This window comes from Melanerpes formicivorus, unplaced genomic scaffold, assembly GCF_026170545.1.
Source record: "Melanerpes formicivorus ecotype bairdi unplaced genomic scaffold, bMelFor1.0.p_v2 SCAF_1, whole genome shotgun sequence".
NCBI classification, from domain to species: Eukaryota; Metazoa; Chordata; class Aves; order Piciformes; family Picidae; genus Melanerpes; species Melanerpes formicivorus.
Window position 1 is genome coordinate 44285569 of NW_027142353.1, and position 14618 is coordinate 44300186.

Genomic DNA, 14618 nt, shown 5'->3' on the forward strand with positions numbered 1-14618 from the left:
CTCCTCTCATTAACAAGGAAGACCTGTCTAGGCCTGAACACTTTGCACACAAGGATTAAGACACAAACATCCACAACACAGCAAATCCAATACTCAGCACTGTCTTTTACAATCTGCTCTAAAGGTATATCACATCTTTATTTTTCTAAGATGGTCAAAAATCATAAATTGTTTAATGTTAGCAAGATTTTCCTTAATCTGTAAGGGTAGATCTGGCCAGGCTCTAGCTCCACAGATAAAGAAAATACTTGCAGGCAAACAGTAAGAGTGCTGTGCCAAATATAAAATTGAACATAACATAATAATATATTTTTACTCATCCTAATAATACTGATCACTTGGTGCTTTGTTTTTGCTAAGGAAAGATACTGAGTCCTATTGATACTAACTTTGGCCTAATTTGAGAACATAATATGCTTTAACTATTCTTTTTTTTTTGTGACTAATTCAGATGTACTTTGGTACATTCTTCTGATTGATGCTTTTGACCTCTGATTATCATAATAGCTGTTGTGATCAATGCTAGGTAGGTCTGATGAGTTTCAACTTCATGGGAAAAGATGTTTTTTCATATTCTCAATTCATGTGCTGTTGTTTGTTGAGATCATTGCAGTACTGTGTTGCAAAATTGGTGTTTCCAGGTGCTGGCATGGGTTATTTATTTCTTGCTGGCATCACTAAAAACCTTAGTTATAAAATATACATCCTCTTTTTATATATATATAAGCCTTATCTTAAAGATATTATGAATACAAAAAAGATGAAAAAAACCCATTCTATAATATGCCTATATAAATCTTAACTTTATGCTAATACAAAAAATCCTTAAAACTTGAATAACTAGGTTAAAATTAAATTATCAAATCAATGTCTAAAAAGGAAATAAAAAGATGTTACATTAACTAAAGAATACTATTAAAAATGGAAACCTATGTACTACAATCCTTAACTGTATTACATGGAGCTCCTTTGATATGCCTAGGCACACACACAAAAAAAAAACAACCAAGAAGGTTCAAACCAAAAGAAAAACTTAAACTTGTTAAAAAAAAGCTCAAAATTTGAACTCATTACTAAATACTTACACCACAGCATAATCATTACATACTAAATACCAAATACTTACTATTCATTATGCTTACTAGTAAAACTTAACAAAACTCTAAATAACAAATCTCTAAAACACATTACAATCAGAAATAACGAAATTAGTACTGTTGCTTTAAATCGGAACACAACTTTTGTAGACTAGAGTCTTATCAAAAGGAGACGGGGGGGGGGGGGAAGGTGGCTGGCTAGCAAGGCCACTGTAGGTACAGGGTGGGGGAGGGAGAAGGGGTGGGGGAGGAGCGGTTGGACAGCTCAAGAAAGCCATCACACCCAAAGAAGTGGGGGGAAAGGCAGACTTAGCAAAGTGCTGTTAATTACTGCTGAAGCTGCCTTATGATCTTTTTCTAGTTGCTTTAAAGAATCTTTAACTAATCTCCACGTTGTAAAGGAAGATGTAGCAATTTTGCTTACTTTTGTTGCTGTCCCAAAGTCTGTACTGGCTCCCAGTATTGATTTCTCTTATTTTGTTTGTTGCATTAGTGGTTTCACAGCTGCTTCTACAGCAGTGGCTACATAGGGTGCCTTTTGGTTTTGGGTCATTCTGTTGCTTCTAAGATTTGTGCAGTACATGCCTCTCTTGGTAAAGTACTCAGAACTTGTTTAGTTTTTTCGTTAGCATTATCAAATGCCAGAACATCCAGCATTTTTACCTTCATATTGTGAGTCAAATTTCAATTAGCGATTAATGCTGTATGTAAGCTATGGACATAGGAACCAAATGGTTCTGTGGGGCCCTGCTGAGTAGTAACAAACACAGGACCAGATTTATTGTTCTGAATTCCCGACCATGCTTTGATCACTAAACTCTGACTTAATTGTAAAACTTCATCAGGAAATTGTGTTTGCCAATCTGATCTAGCAAAAGGTCCTAGTCCTGTTAGTTGCTAAGCAGTAATACCATATAGAGGATCCTCTGGTTGTCAAGGTGTTGGCTCAGTGGCATTACAAGCTGCTTGCTGTCTATCGAAAAATTGCAGTTGCTGATGTGGTGTTAACAGAGTATTTACCATCGTATGTATATCATATGGGTTTAACAGTTGCGCTGAAAACAAATGATCAATTACAACAGTTGTGTATCCTGACTTTAACCCATAGGTAATTATGGCTTGTTTAGCTTCTTTTAACATTTTCCAATCCAGAGATTGCCACATTCTTTGTCGACCTTGTCATACAACGGGAAATGGACGCACAGGAAAATTTACAAATTCCCCATCTATTATTGCATCTCTCACAATACCTTTCCACTGATGTACTGGATCACTTCCCTCTCTTTTCCCCTCCTGATCCCTTACACTATCATGCCCCCTTAATACAATTTTATTCTCCATTGCAATGGTATTGTCTGCTGATAATGTCTGGGATCTAAAGGGCAAAGTGGGTGGTATAGCCAGACCCACTGTCGGGGCTGCCGATGTTGGAGCTACCATTGTCAGGGTTGCTGGGACTCGCAGAAGGAGTCTGGTCATAAAAGTGCTGTAATAGTGAGCCTCCAAGTGCTCCATTTTTACTAAGAGGAGCTTCAAACAGTCTCACTGCTCAATTTCTTAACATCAGTCTTTTCGTCTTCTGAATCCGAGCCGTCGCTGTCATTATTAGAGGAAGATGTCAATGAAGGGGATCGAATATGCTGAACCACAGGTTCTGTGCACATCTCTTCAATTAGATCAGAATTTGCTTCTGTCACTACTGATATAGCAGCAGGAGATTTTTTCTTGGAAAAGAGCAGTAATGAAGGAGCTGCAATTTGTGTAGGAAGGGGGATAGCAGGTTATTGAAATAGAAATTGTACCGAGGATACTGACCAAGCAGCAGACAATACAGGGAGGGGGGCAGAAGGTACGGAGTCTTTCAAATCTCCTTTTTTCATCTTGCTTACAACAAATGTTGCAGAAGCTGAATCAAGATCAAACTTTTCTGCTTTCATAGATGTCAGTGTATCTGTGATAAGTTGCCACAAGGTGCTACAGCAAGAAGTTCCTTCTGAGCCTTTAGACACCTATTCCCACAGCCAGAAACCAATATTGTCCCAAGTTTCACAAGTAAAAACTTCATTTACTGTGGGGATAAAACCTTGATCCCAGGCCCAGGCCAAAAGGCCCTTTGAAGTCCCCAAATCATAAGAAATACCTCTCATAGAAAGGATATTTTGGAGGAGTTTAAGCACAGCCTCTTCTTCTTTACTGAGTGCTACCCCCTTTTCCTCTCCAGCTGCTCACTGGATTCTGGTGAGATTCCCTTCCTTCTTTGAGCGCACGCTGCTTATTTTTCCATCACTGGGACAGTGCTGATTCAACCAGCACTACATCCCTTCTCCGAGCATACCTCTTATGCTGGGTTGAGCAGCATTGTAGTCCAAGGATCCCGTCCACGATTTTGGGTGCCACTTGTTGACGATGGAGTTCAGAATCAATACGGACAACCAATATGATCTAAGTATTGTTCAGTTTAATTAGGGAATGTCTACAGCTTATATCGACACACAGACTCACAGACCATAGTTGGCATAACTTCACTGGTTCCCGCAATTGTCCATACACCCTACTGTTATGCATTATTGGTTAAACTACTAATATCACACAAAGATGTTGATCGACGTATGCATCCTGTTATTCCAAGATAACTCTTTGTGTCTGCAGCTACCAGTACTTTGTTTTAGTTACATGCTGCTAGCACAGCACTATTTTGCTAAACTGCCTGCTACTTCTACACTTAGTCTAAGCATGGCCTACCACTATGTTAAGCCTTAAGCCAGATTGCTCACACTACTTATTGCTATGTTTGCCACACAGTAACATAATAGGTTTCCTGGAGAGCTTTAGAAAGTTAAAGTAGTCGTTAAGATGATTGTGTGAATCTGGGAAAGTTTTGTAAGAGAAGACTGATACAGTTACATTGAAATGCAATTATTTGCATGACATTAGTCCTGATGAGGTAGATTTAAATACTTGTTTTCTTTTTAAGAGAATTTTCTGAACATATCTATTTTAAAGATTAAATCAGGATTGATGACAACACAGAAGTCTCATCAAAGTACTTTTGCATGGAAATAATTCTCATCTCCTGATAATACAAGGCCTTTCTTCATAATGTAGATTCAGATTGAAAGGCAACAGAAAACAACAGTGGAAAAAGCACAGAAGTATTAAACATGAACTCATAATATTAGGGGCCACATACATGCTGCGCCTGTAACATCATCAAAAAGGGTAAGAAGGAGGAACTAGGTAATAATAGATTGGACAGCCTCAACTCCATCCCCAGAAAGGAATGGAGCAACTTATCCTAAGAGCTGTCCTTAGGCATATCAAAGACAAAGGGTGATTAGGAGCTGTCAACATGTTTTTACCAAAGAGAAGTCATGTTTGACCAACCGGCTAGCCTTTTATGAGGACATAACCAGATAGATGATGGTAGAGCAAAGGATGTGGTCTATTTTGATTTCAGTAAAGCATTTGACGCTGTGTCCCACAGCATCCTCACAGCTAAACCGAGGAAGTGCGGTGATCAGGTAGCGATATGGATTGTGAACTGGTTGAAGGAAAGAAGTCAGAGAGCTGTGGTCAATAGGACAGAGTCTAGTTGGAAGCCTGTATCTAGTGGAGTTTCTCAGTACTGGGACCAGTGCTGTTCACTGGAACCTTGGAGTCCTAGTGGACGGAAGCTTGACCATGAGCCAGAAATGTGCTCTTGTGACCAACAAGGCCAAGGGTATCCTGGTTTGTATTGGAAGGGGCATGGTCAGTAGGTTGAGAGAGGTTCTCCTCCCGCTCTACTCTGCCCTGGTGAAGCCACATCTGGAATATTGTGTCCAATTCTGGGGGCCCTCAGTTCAGGAAGAACAGGGAACTGCTTGAAAGAGTCCAGGATAGAAACAAAAAATGATTGAGGGAGTGGAACATCTTTGTTATGAAGAGAGGTGCTATGCTGGACCTTGTTCTCACCAACAGGGAAGGGCTGGTAACAAATGTGAGGCTCAGATAACAGCCTTGGCTACAGTGACCATGAAGCAATTGAATTTAAGATCCTCAGGGCAATCAGGAGGAAGTATTCTAAGCTTATGACCCTAGACTTTAGGCATGCAGACTTTGATTGCTTCAGGGATCTGATAGCCAATGTGTTGTGGGACACAGCCCTGGAGGGAAGAGGGACCCAGGACAGCTGGTCAGTATTCAAGGACCACCTCCTCTGTGTCCAGGAGCTCTGTATACCAACAAAGAGAAAAACAGGCAAGAATGCTAGGAGGACTGCCTGAATGAGCAAGGAGCTACTGGACACCCTATTGCTTAAAAAGAAACTCTACAGGAAGTGGAGGGAAGGACAGCTAGAACAGAGAGTATATAAGGAAGCCTGAGCAGCAAGAGACCTAGTTAGGAAAGCCAAAGCAGAGTTTGAATTGAATCTAGCCAGGGAGGTTAAAGGGAACACTAAGGACTTCTACAGGTATATTAATGGGAAGAAGAAGACTAGGGAAGGTGTGGGCCCCCTCAGAAAGGAAACTGGTGACATGGTCACAAGTGATGAGGAAAAGGCTGAGGTACTTAATAACTTCTTTACCTCAGTCTTCACTAGCCACACTCCTGATTTTATGGAAGACAATGCCAGGGACGGGGAGGAAGAACTGCCCATTGTTAAGTGAAGATCAGGTTCGTGATCATCTGAAGAACCTGAAAATATTCAAGTCCATGGGACCCGACGGGATACACCCACGGGTACTGAGAGAACTGGCAGATGAGGTTGCCAAAACCCTCTCTATTATATTCCAAAAGTCATGGCAGTCTGGAGAAGTCCCAATGGACTGGAAAAGGGGAAACATTGCCCCCATTTTCAAAAAGGGTAAGAAGGAGGAACCAGGGAACTACAGGCCAGTCAGTCTCACCTCTGTGCCCAGAAAGATCATGGAGCAGATCCTCCTGGAGGCACTGGCTCAGAAGAATAGTGAAGAGGTGATTGGGAACAGTCAGCATGGCTTTGCCAAGGACAAATCCTGCCTGACCAACCTGGTGGCCTTCTATGAACAGGTGACGAAATTAATAGATGAGGGGCAAGCAACTGATGTCATTTACCTGGACATGAGCAAAGCCTTCGACATTGTCCCACACCACATCCTGGTCTCCAACTGGTGACACATGGGTTTGATGGGTGGACCATTAGATGGATAAAGAACTGGCTTGATGGCTGCACCCAAAGAGTGGCTGTCAATGGGTCCATATCCCAGTGGAAGCCAGTGACAAGTGGAGTCCCGTGACAAGTGGCGTCCCTCAGGGATCAATCTTGTGTGGCGATTAAGAGATGGGACTCAGCCTGATGCAGGCCAGGTGTCCACTTTATTATGCAAAATCCTTCTTTATAAAAGCTAATACAACACAGAAGCAGTTTACGACTGGAACCAGGGACTCTGTTACATCAATCTGCTATATGTCTGAAGTCTGACACTCTCAGCTCATAATAACCATTCATAATCAGGTATCTGCCCTCCTCCAACTACACTGCTGCACTGTGTTCCCATAGTTCACAAGCCATCAAGGCCAACACTGTCTCCTCTTATCAGTCCAACAGTGCTTGGATCTCAGCTCTCCAAGAGTCCTGTGACCCATCTTGTTCAACATCTTTGTCGGTGACATAGATAGTGGCATTGAGTGCACCCTCAGCAAGTTTGCTGATGACACCAAGCTGTGTGGTGCAGCAGACTTGCTGGAGGGAAGGGAGGCCATCCAGAGGGACCTTGACAGGCTAGAGAGGTGGGCACAAGCCAACCTCATGAGGTTCAACAAGACCAAGTGCAGGGTCCTGCATCTGGGTCAAGGCAATCCCAGGCACAAATCCAGGCTGGGCAGTGACTGGCTGGAAAGTAGCCCTGAGGAGAGAGACTTGGGGGTGCTGGTGGATGAGAAGCTCAACATGAGCTCTCAGTGTGCACTTGCAGCCCAGAAAGCCAGTCAGCTCCTGGGCTGCATCAAGAGAAGTGTGGCCAGCAGGTCAAGGGAGGTGATTCTTCCCCTCTACTCAGCTCTGGTGAGACCCCACCTGGAGTACTGTGTCCAGTTCTGGAGCCCCTATTCCAAGAGGGATATGGACGTGCTGGAAGGTGTCCAGAGAAGGGCCAAGAGGATGATCAGAGGGGTGGACCACCTCTCCTATGAGGACAGACTGAAGGAGTTGGGGCTGCCCAGTTTGGAGAAGAGAAGGCTCTGAGGTGACCTAATTGTGGCCTTCCAGTATCTGAAGGGGGCCTAACAGGAAGGCTGGGGAAGGACTTCTCAGGATCACAGGTAGTGATAGGACAAGGGGGAATGGAATGAAGCTGGAGGTGGGGAGATTCAGGCTGGATGTGAGGAGGAAGTTCTTCACCGTGAGAGTGGTGAAGCCCTGGAAATAGGTTGTCCAGGGAGGTTGTTGGGGCGCCATCCCTGGAGGTGTTTAAGCCCAGGCTGGATGAGGTTCTGTCCAGCCTGATCTAGTGTGGGGTGTCCCTGCCCATGGCAGGGGGTTTGGAACTAGACGATCCTTGTGGTCCCTTCCAACCCTGAATGATACTATGATACTAGAGACTGAGGGAGCTGGGGCTATTTAGCTTGGAGAAGGGGAGACTCTTCTCACAGGTAATTATTCATAGAACAAGAGGGAATGGCCTCAATCTATGACTGGGTAGATTTAGTCTGGACATTAGGAACATTTTTTCACAGAAAGAGTGGTAAGGCATTGAAATGTACTGCCCAGGGAGGTGGTTGAGTCACCAACCCTGGATGTGTTTAATGGTCGTTTGGATGTGGTGCTTGGATATATGGTTTAGGGGTGAACTTTGTAGAGTAGCATTATTGGTTGGACTTGGTGATCCTGAAAGTCTTTTCCAACCTGAATGTTTCTGTGATTCTGTGATTACCTCTCAGTGAATCTGTAGAAGCTAACCTAATGTGGTTTAGCAATGTTTCCACCCTTCCAATTGACATGTATCACAAGCAAGTACAACAACAATATGCAGAAATATCCCTGCCCATTTGTATTTGGTAAGGCAATGTCTAGTAATATCTGTCTCATGTGACTCATGACTGTCTACACTGAAATATTTGCTACCAACCTTTCTACTTTTAGACTGATATCATCAAGAGATGTCAAACTCCAGGTCCAAACCCCCTTTCTCCAGGGAATATTTTTCTGTATGTTACAGTAAAACCAGTCAAACAAAAGGAGTGCATACAGAGTACTTTTGTTACTGTGTATGCACACTCAGAAATAGATATATTTATTTGGAGCAGTACTATTTTTAATAAGCCTCCCAAATTGAAAATCACAATGTCTGGCATCTTAGAAATGCAGGAAGCGTCCTGTGCTGTTCAATGACAAATGGACAGATATCCTCTGAAGTGAACAGTCTCTGTGGTGATACACTGTTTTGTCTCCTAGGGAGAGATGGAGAGAGATGATAATTTAATGACCTTCTCCCTGTAGATATAAACACCTGCAATACATCAGGAAATGTTGCTAATCTACTGCTGGCCATATAACTGCTGAACAGGTTTCTTCACACGAAAGAATGCAGCAATAACAAGCCTCCAGGGCAGCTGAGTTATGAACATTTCAGTGTGCTCACTATTAGGTTATGAAAATGATAAGCTTATATATGTGTGTAAATATATATATATATTTGTTTATGTATGTATATATGTATGGGGTTTAAAAATATATATGCATGTACATATATCTTTAAATTTTCATTTTTGTAATGAGAAGTAGTGCAGTAAGGGAAGAAGCAACATTTAATGAAAGACACTAAGAAGTCAAAATACACATAATTACCTACTCAACATAAAATGCTATGAAGTAAAGCCTGGCTATTAAAATAATATAAAGCAGATGGCGAGCTCCTATCCTGCTTTTAACCATGCTTATTTTGAATGTGGTCTTTTGTTCTTTTGTAGTTGTTTTAAAGGAAAAACCTTCCCTGCTGTGGCAGTTCAGGCTGGGGGCCTCTTGTTACTGCAACACAAGTTACACCTCTTGTGTCCCGAGTGTCCAACCCAATAAGGTGAACACAGAAAACAGCATTTTTCTACCCATAAATCCTGTGCCCTAAAAATTCATCTGCAAAATCATTCCTTCTTCTTTCTTCCCTCTCTGCTCCTGTGGGAGAAAGAATAGAATAGAATAGAATAGAATAGAATAGAATAGAATAGAATAGAATAGAATAGAATAGAATAGACCAGACCAGACCAGACCAGACCAGGTTGGAAGAGAACTTCAAGATCATCGCAGCCAACCTATCAACCAATCCAACCCATCAACCAGTCCAACCCACCTAATCAACTACACCATGGCACCAAGCACCCCATCAAGTCTCCTCCTGCACATCTCCAATGACGGTGAATCCACCACCTCCCCCGGCAGCCCATTCCAATGGGCAATCACTCTCTCTATGTAGAATTTCTTCCTAACATCCAGCCTGAACCTCCCCTGGTGCAGCCTGAGACTGTCTGGTTCTGGTACTGGCTGCCTGGGAGAAGAGACCAACCTCCGCCTGTCTACAACCTCTCTTAAGGTAGTTGTAGAGAGCAATAAGGTCACCCCAAGCCTCCTCTTCTCCAGGGTAAGCAGCCCCAGCTCCCTCAGCCTCTCCTCACAGAGCCTGTGTTCCAAACCCCCCACCAACTTTGTTGCCCTTCTCTGGACATGTTCCAGCAATTCAACATCCTTCCTAAACTAAGGGGCCCAGAACTGGGCACAGTACTCAAGGTGTGGCCTAAGCAGTGCAGTGTACAGGGGGAGAATCACTTCCTTGCTCCTGCTAGCCACACTGTTCTTGATGCAGGTCAGGATGCCATTGGCCCTCTTGGCTGCCTGGGTACACTTCAGGCTCATGTTCAGCCTACCATCAACCAGCACCGTATGGTCCCTCTCTACCTGGCTGCTCTCCAGCATCTCTGACCCCAGCCTGTAGCGCTGCATGGGGTTGTTGTGGCCAATGTGCAGAACCCGGCACTTGGATGTGTTAAGTCTCATGCCACTGTCCAGTCTGTCGAGGTCCATCTGCAGAGCCTCTCCACCCTCCAGCAGATCAACACCTGCCCCAAGCTTGGTGTCGTCCACAAGTTTACTGATGATCAACTCAATGCCCACATCCAGATCATCAATAAAGATGTTAAAGAGCACAGGGCCCAGCACTGATCCCTGGGGGACTCCATTACTGACTGGCCGCCAGCTGGATGTGGCACCATTCACCACCTCTCTCTGGGCTCAGCCCTCCAGCCAGTTCCTAACCTAATGCAGTGTGCTCCCGTCCAAGCCATGAGCTGATAGCTTGGCCAGGAGTTTGCTGTGGGGGATGGTGTCAAAGGCCTTGCTGAAGTCCAGGTAGACCACATCCACAGACCTCCCCACATCCACCAGGCGGGTCACCTGATCATAGAAGGAGATCAGGTTGGTCAGGCAGGATCTGCCCCTCCTAAATCCATGTTGGCTGGGCCTGATCCCTTGGCCATCCTCTAAGTGCTGTGTGATTGCACTCAAGATGACCTGTTCCATGATCTTGCCTGGCACTGAGGTCAGGCTGACAGGCCTATAATTCCCTGGTTCATCCAACCGGCCCTTCTTATGGATGGGCACCACGTTGGCCAGCCTCCAGTCTTCTAGGATCTCTCCAGTGAGCCAGGACTGATGAAAAATGATGGAGAGTGGCTTGGCCATCTCATCTGCCAGCCCTCTCAGCACCCTAGGATGGATCCCATCCGGTCCAATGGACTTGTGGGGATCCAAGCAGCTGAGGACAGCTCCAACTACCTGCTCCTGGAAGATAGGGAAACTACGCAGCTCCCTGGCTCTTTCTGCCAGCTCTTTCTGCCAGCTCTCTGGAAGACGTTCAGTCCTGCTTGTAAAAATTGAGGCAAAGAAGGTGTTAAGTACCTCTGCCTTTTCATCATCCTGTGTTACAATGTTTTGCCACCTTAATTTTCTTCCTACAAGACCTAGCAACATCCTTAAACATTCCATGGGTTGCCTCACCTTTCATCCAAAGATGATACACCGTCTTTTTTTCCCTTGGTTCTTTTAGAAGTTCATTACCCATGCAGGCTGGCCCTCTGCCCCGGTGGCTCATCTTCCAGCACATTGGCACTAGCTGCTTCCTGTGCCTTCAACAGTTCTTCCTTGAAGCAGGCCTAGGTCTCCTGGACCCCTTTGTTTTTAAGAGCTGTTTCCCAAGGAACCTTCTGAGTTAGTTCCTTGAGTAACCTGAAATCTGCCCTCCAGAAGTCCAGAGTGGAGGTCTTCTTGCTACCCCTCTTAGATTGACCAAGTACTGAAAATTCAATTATCTCATGGTCACTGGCCCCTATACACTCTCTGACCACCACATCACCCACCAGCCCTTCCCTATTGGTGAAGAGGAGGTCAAGCATAGCCTTACCCCTGGGAGGCTTGCACAGCACCTGGGATAAGAAGCTGTCCTCCATGCATTCTAAGAACCTCCTAGACTGTCTTCCCTCTGCTGAATTAAGTTCCCAGGAGATATCAGGCAGGTTGAAATCACCCATGAGAACAAGGTCAGGCGAACCTGAAACAGCCTTAAGCTGCCTATAGAATGCTTCATCAACATCCTCCTCCTGGTTGGGTGGTCTATAACAGACTCCAACCAGGATGTCTGCCCTGATGGCCTTCCCTCTAATTCTCACCCACAGGCACTCAGTCCAATCGTCCCTGATCTCCATCTCAATGGCATATAGTGCCACCCTGATGTATAGGGCCACCCCTCCACCTCTTCTTCCTTTCCTGTCTCTCCTGAAGAGCCTGTAGCCATCAATTGCAGCACTCCAGTCATGTGAGTCATCCCACCACATCTCTGTGATGGCAACTACATCATAACTTTCCTGCTGCATCAAGGCTTCCAGCTCCTCTTGTTTGTTACCCATGCTTTGTGCATTAGTGTACATGCACTTAGGCTGGGCTGCTGGTTTCACCCCTGACTCCAGCTTACCACCCTCAGACTCCTGCCTAGGGGGACTGATATGAGCCCCTTCCCCCTTTAAATCTAGTTTGAAGCCCTATCAATGAGACCTGCCAATTCCCTTCCCAGAATCTTTTTCCCTCTGAGGGATAGGCTATTCTCGTACACTCTGATCTTTCCCCTCCTCTGGGACAGATGTACTCCATCTGTTGCCAGCTGGCCTGGTGCAGTAGAAAGTTCTTCAGGATCGTAAAACCCAAAATTCTTTTGACTGTGCCAGCCTCTAAACCACTTGTGGACTATAGCTGCTTACCTGTTCCTTATGGTATTCCCTCCTGCAACTAAGGTTATAGACGAAAAAATTATTTGTGCACCTGACCCCTCAACCAGATCTCCCAGGGCCTTGAAGTCATTTTTGATAGCCCTGGGAGTTCTGGTTGCAACATCATCATTCTCTCACTGCATAACTATTAAGGGATAGTAGTCAGAGGGCTGCATCAGACTAGGCAGCCTTCTGACAACATCTCTAACCTTAGCTCCTGGGAGGCAAGAATCTTCCCTGAGAGAAGGGTCTGGCTGACATATGGTGTTATAGATGACTCCAGGTAAAAGCTTTTGGTAACAGTTTTATTTGCACTAACAGATCATAAAAAGGTTATAAAAGGCAATAAAAGGCAAGCAAAGCAGTGCGCTGGGCTTGAGGAGGGACAAAACTCCACCTCCACAGCCACCTTACAATAGCTTTCTTCATCTTATATAGTTACATCATCTACATAAACAAACTTATGCTAAATAGAAGGCAGGCATATGATAATGAGTCTTCAGAATAGGTGATCAAATCCCTCTCCCTACATTCGGTGTGGTAAGGGTCAAAGTATCCACTTTTACGCATGCTCAATTGTCCAGGCTTCTTATCTGAAGAAAACAAATTCCTAGTTCTGAATGTTTATCTTTAAGACAGCTCCTTCTCAGCTGTGATGTCTCCAATTAACCAGACAGTATCCTTGCAAGTCTGCAAGATATGTTTCTTTCCCTTTCCTCTCAAAACAGGCCTCGCAAGATCCTGACCCTTAATCCCAGTGCACTCTAAGTCTTATAATTTTAACATAAATCACCAGTATATTCATCACATATGGGGCCTTCTGTTCCCCTAAGAAGGGAATCACCAATAACAATTATGCTTCTCTTTTTTTTAAGGGAGCAAGTCCTGATGCCAGGGGAAGGCTGTTTAACCTTAGGCTGTTTAACTTTAGGCTGTTTTGCCTCAGGGAAAACCCCAGATGGTGTGTCCTCCAGCATCAGAATCACCTCACCCTCTACCTCTAGTGCCCCATACTTGTTTTCCAAGGGCAGTGGGGAAGGTGATGGGAGGCCATGAGGTTTTACTTTGTGTCTTTTGAGAGGAACCCGCATCCATTCCCCTCTGCTTTTTGGATAACCAGCCTCTGCTGGGCGAGCCTGCAGAGCCTGGTTACTCAAGTTTGTCTCCCTTCTACAATCCCTTATATCTCTAAGTCTAGCAACCTCGTCCTTCAGTCTGGCCACCAGGTTATGCAGATAGTGAATCTGCTCACACCTCATGCAGGAGTTGTCCCCACTGCCCTGCATCTCAAGTGCCAGGCTCCAGCACTCTCTGCAGTCAGATGCCTGGACACCTACCTACTTGCTTATATTCCCCCTCAGTCTGAGTCGAGACTGATTTTTTGAATGAGTTATTGCGACGAGTTACCACCATGCCTAGCCCTGCTCACGTGACCTATTGGACAAAGATTTAGAAAAAAAGTGTGGCGGTGCGTGCATCTGGCCACAGCTGAGAAAGAACCCATGGGCTGAAATGGAGCCACCTGTGAGGTGCTGCTGGCTTTTAAAAGAGCCACCAGTGATGCAGGGAGCCCGAGCAATCCCAAGCAGCAAGCACGTGGAGAAACGGCAGTGCTGATTCTAGCTGAGTGCCAAGAGACCGCAGGTGTCCTGCCATTCCCATAGGTTGAAAAGAAAAGCAGTTATGCTCCCTATTGGGTAATGGTGGGGGAGTATCTCAAGACCTCTTAGGCTTGGCTAGGCCTAATGCTAAGAGGACAAGGAGGGGAAGGGGGGGGGAGGGGAGCCAGCCTGAGACTAGTGTATCAGTAGGGGTGGAAGAGCAAGCCCTGGGGGTTTTAGGTATACCCTCAGGTGGGGAGAAGGGAAGTGTTGGGGGATCTTTAGGTGTGATGTAAGGGATTCTGTATGCTTTGGGATATCTTTGCCATTGTGCTTTGTAGTTTTCTGTAAAACACTGATTGCTTTTCCATTAAACTTTCCATCACTCTCCAAAACATTTGTGTGAATGTCATTCTTTTGTCCCTTTATGGGGAAATAGAGGATCTGTCTAACCTTAAACCAGGATACCAGCCTGCCTAATTTTGCCCCCTGTGTTAATTTCTACAGATATTTCATTCAGTGTAGGCGATGGAGATTGGAATCAATACAGAAGACCAATATGATCAAAGTATTGTTCAATTTAAGTAAGAAACCTCTACAGTCTTATATAGACACACAAACTCACAGAGCATGGTTAGTATAATTTCACTGG

At 44.7% G+C, this 14618-nt stretch overlaps 1 protein-coding gene across 1 annotated transcript in view; it reads right to left on the reverse strand.

The window, feature by feature from the left end:
- LOC137444923 (uncharacterized) overlaps positions 1–2612 on the reverse strand; it is a gene marked incomplete at its 3' end in the record, with an annotated part of 33377 nt that extends 30765 nt beyond the window's left edge. The window contains exon 1 of the mRNA XM_068146149.1: positions 2403–2612. Within this exon, the coding sequence (XP_068002250.1) occupies positions 2403–2612 (210 nt within the window). The remainder of the gene's footprint in view (positions 1–2402) is intronic.
- Between the last annotated feature and the right edge of the window lie 12006 nt (positions 2613–14618).